At 43.0% G+C, this 6,952-nt stretch overlaps 1 protein-coding gene across 1 annotated transcript; it reads right to left on the bottom strand.

The window, feature by feature from the left end:
* Positions 1-3,041: 3,041 nt before the first annotated feature.
* Positions 3,042-6,631, bottom strand: hoxb1a (homeobox B1a). Its single transcript, XM_023269759.2, has 2 exons — positions 5,257-6,631; positions 3,042-3,601 (listed from the first exon to the last, which is right to left on the bottom strand). Exons 1-2 carry the CDS (start codon positions 6,086-6,088, stop codon positions 3,264-3,266), a joined length of 1,170 nt encoding a protein of 389 aa, XP_023125527.1. The 5' UTR covers positions 6,089-6,631; the 3' UTR covers positions 3,042-3,263.
* Positions 6,632-6,952: the final 321 nt, after the last annotated feature.

Below are 6,952 nucleotides of genomic sequence, written 5' to 3'. Positions count from 1 at the left end.
CACACTATTATAAAAAAAAGTCACATCATAATCAGTTCACAGTAGAGGCCAGCATTAAACCCAACAACATGAAGACATTCACTCCTGAGCCATGTTACAGGATCTTTTCCAAAATCTGCTTTAATATTTGAACTCTTACGGGATCTTTCTGCAGAAGTCACATCGGAGTAAAAAACATTTCTGTACAGTAATGTTGTCAGATCACCCTGTTCACATACACACATTCTCCCATCATCTATAATCAACAACATAAAATGCATCCAATAACTTACTCTCAAGGGGAAGAGACGGGCAGTAAAATATAAACTCCTCGTCAGTTCAGTCACTTTCTTAAATCAAACACACTCCACATTAACCTGAGTCTAACCAACACGTCTGACCTGTAACCCTGTAAACCAGACTGCATGTCATCATCCACAAAACCTGAGGCAAACAGAACATTCTAGCTTTTTTAATGTCATAATCACGTAGTGCAAAGGCCAGAGCTGCATGGGAGGAAACACACACACACAACAACACTTAAGACATTCAGAAATAAAAAAATAAACTGTAAATTTTCAACGTGAAGCAAAAAATAGCTACAATCATGAAGACGAAGATGTGTTTTTGCCATCAGAGGCTCCCTGTTTTCCTGATAATAAGGCTCATTTGTTCAGGTTGGTGTAAGGGTTGAAGATGGACATAACACCACCGTGCATCCCCGAGTTCATGTCCATCAGTCAGGAAGGCTTTCAGGTGAGGAAATATGGAAAATAAAGCCAGAAAAGTAACAAAACGTCAGCAGGAAATATGCTCTATTGAGCTAAAACCTCCCAAACCAGTCAAGATCTGCAGTTCAGACATCAAATAAAGATGTCAAAGTGCATCCTGTCATCATCATCATCACCATCATCCTCATCATCATCACCATCCTCATCACCATCATCATCATCATCATCATCATCCACCAGATGCTGCTCAAATCACTTGATGCTAAAAGTCTTCAAAATAAGAGGTGTGAACTTTAAGACTCATGAAATTTTCTTAAACACTTTAGTTTCTTGCAGTTGTGAGTGAAATAACACCTTGAGTGAATGACTGTTGGTGAGCTCCACTTGATCAGAAACATTCCAACTTTTTTGGCTTTCAACCCCTTAAAGAAGCTATTAGGAAGTATTAGTTTACAACAAAACACCACGCTGTTCCTCAAAAGGTGTCAGTGAGTCTCTGTAGGTCCACGACTTTTTGTTTATTATCCAGGAAAGTTAAGATTTTATGAAATTTGAGCAGCTGTTTGTCAGTTTGCACAGTGCATCACATTGACTTCTAAATTCACAACCCCAGCATCTTTTTGGTGATTCTGCTTCACCTTTCTGAAGGTATCTGGACAAATGAGGCAAATAGAGCAGTAGTTTATGTCTAAAATAAGAAATATTATACTGTCATAGATTGTGGAAATATGGGATGCAAAAGTTCAATTAGCAGCTTTGCACCAACTTAGCAGTCGAACTGGATGCTGAACTCTGAAAGTATTCCTGCTATCTTATAATCTTCATGTTTGACATTAAATCTGTGTTTCTTTCTGATCATAGTAGGAGGGAAAGCCCCCGTTTTAAATTATCCAAGCAGTTCCAGTACGCCTGGTTGGTTTGCTATCAGCACAACTTCTTCTCCTTATGATGGACTGAGGACAGATTTGATGCTACAGTGATTCAATATTGACTTTTGAGGTGCAAAGTGATGTAATGAGACGGGACAGCTTGGGGCTAGCTGGTTAGCATCCAGACCTCAGCATGAAACACTGCTGTCTTTGATAGAACATCAGTTGATACACTTTGTTAATTTTTCTAAATGTTTTAAACAAACATACTTACTTATAGCTCCTTTAAAAGCAAAATATACCCTACCTGACCCTCTATGACCTTGGTGTGGGGTAGATTTTATAGGAGTTGTGATTAAAAATAATAACTAATTATTGGTGTTCTCCAAGTTGTTTTGTTTAAAGTAGTTTTTAAATGTTTGAGAGAGGAAACAGCACAATATTCATCAAACAGAAATAGCCTAGACTAGGGGTGTCAAACATACGGCCCGCAGGCCAGAACTGGTCCGCCACACCGTAAAAAAAGAATAGTTGAGAAAACTTCAAATTTAAAGGCAACCTTCTGCAGTAAAATTTTTGAACTGTCTCAACGATTTGCTAGTTCATTGTCCTATAAGTCATATTTCATTGTTGTACCAGTTCCATTTACATTGTTCTGTGAATACTCACTACTATTTGGCCAATATAAACTTGTTTATTAGCTGAATAATGTGTTTCACAGAACTATCAAAAGCTAATCAACCCCACAATCATTTTTAGAGCTATTTTAATTTTCATGTTCAAACAAATCAGAATACCAACTCTGCTGAATAGGATGTAGTTTTTTCTGTTCATTTCTAGACCATGACCAGTTGTTTGACCATGAACTAAAATCCTATATCATTCAGTTCCAGATGACTAAATGTTTTGTGTCTTTGTAGGTCCTCTGGTCTGGAAGTTGTAATGTGTACAACTGAGGCTAAATGTTGCTGAAATTTAACTTATTTTTCTTCAGAAGTTTCAGGATGTTCATAATGTTTTGTAAAAAGATAGTTCCTTAAATGGGAACATTTTCAAAAAATACATTTTTGCACTAAAACTGTGATTTTACTGATCACTGGAGATCAAACTGGGATGAATGTGGAACCTGAACTGAGTTTAACCCCCCTGGTCTAGACTCTTACATTTGTGTAACCAAAATATTTTCACTCACAAAATCATCTTGTGACCCAATGTGGGATCTTGAACCACAGGTTGGGAAACCATTGAACATGATTCAATGCAGAAATGTGTTTTTGGTTTAAGATAATTTTTTGTCAGTTTGCAGAACTGTCATTATTATTATTATATCACCAAGTACACACAATTTATTTTAACTCATGACAATAACCCCCATTTATACCTGTGCAGATGCTCCAGTCCAGATGTGAGCTAAATGTGTGGTTTGTAGTTCATGTATCTGAAGACTCCCACAGAAGCAGCATTTAGATCAAAACAAGAAACATCTGATTGAGGTGTGACACAAACTAACTTCTCCAGCTCAATGTGCAACTGAAGAACGCAAAATGTGGGCCGTAACGAATTCTGGGAAATGTAGGAAATCAGCAGCCAAAGCAGATTCTGTCCATTAAAGGCGCCTTCCCTTAAAGATACTCTGAATGGAAGAAGAAAATCATTTAATAGTGGGTCACCAGTCACGTCCACGTTACGTCTCCGAGCTCGGGGACGCGCCCGGAGACGTGGACGTGGAGGAGTGGTCGGTGTCCTCCAGCTCTTTGCTGCCGGTACCGGAGGAGGAGGAGTGCGCGGTGGCGGAGGCGCCCTCCCGCTCGCGCTTCTTCTGCTTCATCCTCCGGTTCTGGAACCAGATCTTCACCTGCGTCTCGTTCAGCTCCAGCGTGGCCGCGATCTCCACGCGGCGCGCTCTCGTCAGGTACTTGCTGAAGTGGAACTCCTTCTCCAGCTCCGTCAGCTGCCGCGTGCTGAAGTTGGTGCGCATGGCGTTGTTGTGCGCGCCCGCGAGGCCGAAATCCGAGACTTTGACTGGATGGAAGGAGATGGAGAGGCTGTTACGCACGAGTTTTAGCAACTTATAATGAGAAATGCATTTATACAAATGAGAGATAAAAGAAATATGCTTTAATGTGAATACAAAGAACAGGATAACGAGTCCCTGTGTATAAAACCAGTTTGTCCTTGTTTTAAAACTGCACTAAACACTCTGTTCCTTTTACGCACGATCCCATTTTTCTAGTTTTATGTTTTGTTGTTCAATCAGCTGCTCATCATTTATTAATCAATTCAGTGCAAATCGGGTTAATTAAATCTGCTTTGTCCTAAACCAAATTGTCCTTTTTTCTGTTGTTATTTTTCTGTTATCTCCTCACCAACACATCACAAATAAGGAGGTAGAATTTAAACCAAAATAAGTAGCTAGAAAGGATAGGAAAAACAAAAAAGGGCGATAAAAGACGAGGCTGGTGCAGAAACGCGTCTGAGATGGAGAAGCCTGAAGGAGGAGGAGGGGTGTTGCTTTAAAAGATAACAGAGCAGGACTTCCCAGGGAGAAATAACCCGTCTGCTGCTTCCATTAGGCCTGGGAGAGGAGAGATCAGACGTGGCTGACCCAGACCAGACCTGCTATCTGTCTTCAGACAGGACTGACCAGGGCTTAAAAACACATGATGGTTTCTGGTTTTAACTCTGAGAAAGTGTGAGCTGTTCAATTTGCATTCATTCTCTACTAAAATAAACTATCGTGATGTAATATTTCTTTATGCAGAGCAGCAGTAACTTAACTGACATTATTATTTTTTAAATGGTAAATGTGCTTAATTTTCGTTTTTTTTGATCGATTGTTTTGTAGCCAGTCTTAAAAAATCCACTTTACATTTTTAAAAAAAAAGTTTCACAGTCTATTAAGTACAATGAAAGAACAATGTGCTTTTTCTGTTTTTACTGTAGGTAATTAATAGCCTTTGTTTTGAAAAAAAAAATTGGAATAAAGGTTCTCTAAACGCGTTGCCACAATGGAAACTGTCTGAAAAACGAGGAAAATGCTTGATTTCTTAACTGTGTTTATCTCAGCCGTCTTGGAGTTGGAAAGGCCAGCTAAAACTACACAGATGGAACACTTCAAATATGTTATTTTAACGTTTGTTTCCTTCCTTATTTATTGTAATTGTAGTTTACAGTGAAACGAATTCAGACTTGAGTGATTAAGACAAGAACATTAACATGAGAAGAGCTGGCATCTGTAGAGAAACTGAAACTGAGGCCTGCAGGGAGAAAAAAAAACTAGTTTACTGTACGAGATAATATTAACTAAGTGGAGTTAGCCACCTTTTAAAAAAATAAAAATTCTTTAAAAAATGATCGAAATCATTGTATTTCCTCTCCGATAAGCGTTATTTTAGACATCGTGTGTCAGACTGTTTGCTCCATTTCCTCTCAGCTGTTCACAATTGATGGACGTTCATCAAAAAACCTCCTGCTTCTGTAGGTTTTGTGGCTCAAACATGATTCAAGCTATGAGCTAAATAATGATAAATGTAATCTGGTTGTGTCACTTTGTGATTTGTGGGTTTCCTCAGAGTACAGATTTAAATATTAATATAAACCAGTTTTAATGGACTCTATGTTCATCCTCTCTATAACCTAAAGTCACCAAACAGTAAAATCCTCCAGCCCTCCCTCACCTGTCTTCGGCGGGTTCCTCTTCACCTTCATCCAGTCGAAGGTCTGGCCCTGCCCGGCCTGCTGGCCCTCCTCATCCTCTCTCTCCCGGTCCTGAGACACCGGCAGCTCCCCGTACCCTCCCCCGTGTGGCAGCCCCAGGTAGCCCGCTGCGTCCAGGCCCCCGCCGACCTGCTGCGGGTACTGTGACCCGGCCAGGGCTCCCTGAGGCCCGCAGTAGGCCCCGGCTAGGGCCCCGTAGCTGGGCCCGACGGTGGGGGCCGAGCTGGGGAAGGTTGATTGATGATAGTAGGTGGAGGCCACAGACTCCTCCACGAAATACTGCGGGTGAACGGAACTGGGAGGACCCACCGAGGGAACGTAGTCGGTGTTTGTGGCGCACGCTTGGCCCGCATAGGCCCCGGTGTTCCCGCTGCCGGTATTATAAGGAGACAGTATTCCGCTCTGCAGGCTCTGGTTCTGGTGGAGGTTGAGGTGATGGTGGTAGCCGCTGTGCTGATGCTGCTGCTGGTCGTGATGAGGAGGAGGATGCTGATGATGATGCTGGCTCGCTCCTCCACCGCCGGTGTCCGCTCCGGTACTCCCGTACATCCTTCCATCCGTGCTGTAACCGGCTCCCCCGGCGCTGCTGTCACCTCTCGTCCCGTTAACGGAGACTTGGGAGCCGGTGAGGCCCGCGTGGAAGGCGCCGGAGGTCACCGGGAAGGCCTGGTGCTGCTCCAGAGGGAGGTGGTGGTGGTGCAGGTGGTGGTATCCAGACTTAGGCGCAGAGTAGGCTCCGGTCCCTGGTCGGTTACAGATGGAGTATTCCACAAAGGAGTTCATGTTGTCCATGCAGACCGGAGGCACCGTGGGGCTGTAGGAAGTCTCCAGGCTAATTTACAGCAGGAAACACGAGCCCACGGATAAAGTTGGTTAAAAAATGTTGAAAATAAAAATCAAAAATCGAAAAATTCCATTCAAAAATACTTCCAGGAATAAACCCAACAATGTGAAGTCTCTTTCGATTTAAACACTAAAAATACAACCAAAAAAATCCAAAATAAAATGAAGTGTTGGTTAAAAAAAATGCGTAAAATGGAAAAATCTGACTAAAAATAAAAATGAAAAGCAGCAGAAACTTCCAAATCACAGTGGAAGGTGCACGTCTCCAAACCAGAAACACATGAATAATGTGCTCTGCTGTAGTGTGTCAGAGTGTGTGTGTGTGTGTGTGTGTGTGTTTTTGTGCGTAATCGGGAGGCCTTACTGTCAATAAGTCAACCGGAGGCTCAGAAAACACCGCGAGAAGACAGAAAAGAGTCGCGTCACCGCTTTACCTCCACACAGGTTACACTCCGTCCGCCTCCATTCTGTCTTTTTACCCTCAAATCCTCTGCCTTCTCCGTTTCCAAACTCCTCAGCCTCCCTCTCTCCCCCTCTCTCTCTCTTTCTGTCTTTTCCGTGTCACTTCTTTTCTTACCTCTGCCACGGATCACGTGACTCGTCGCCTATGGTGACCGGAGGCCAGAAGTTTGTCAGCTGGTCCTGGGAGCGAGGAGGGAGTCCGTGCGTGCGTGCGTGCGTGCGTGCGTGCGTGCGTGCGTGCGTGCGTGTGTGTGTGTGTGTGTGTGTGTGTCTATATACAGGAGGAAGGAGGGGGGTCCATTCGGTGCAGGAGTGGAGTTTTGCGCGCGTTCGTACCGGTGCACGCGCCTC

The sequence above is a fragment of the Amphiprion ocellaris genome, chromosome 19 (genome assembly GCF_022539595.1).
Source record: "Amphiprion ocellaris isolate individual 3 ecotype Okinawa chromosome 19, ASM2253959v1, whole genome shotgun sequence".
Lineage (NCBI taxonomy): Eukaryota > Metazoa > Chordata > Actinopteri > Pomacentridae > Amphiprion > Amphiprion ocellaris.
This window is presented reverse-complemented; position numbering and strand designations above follow the sequence as displayed.

Bases quoted from the DNA above. Each gene is read 5' to 3' on its own strand.
- hoxb1a (XM_023269759.2), bottom strand. From the start codon at position 6,088: ATGGACAACATGAACTCCTTTGTGGAATACTCCATCTGTAACCGACCA. The intron at 3,602-5,256 runs GTGAGGGAGGGC...CCTTCCATCCAG, and splicing joins GAGGAACCCGCCGAAGACAG to TCAAAGTCTCGGATTTCGGC.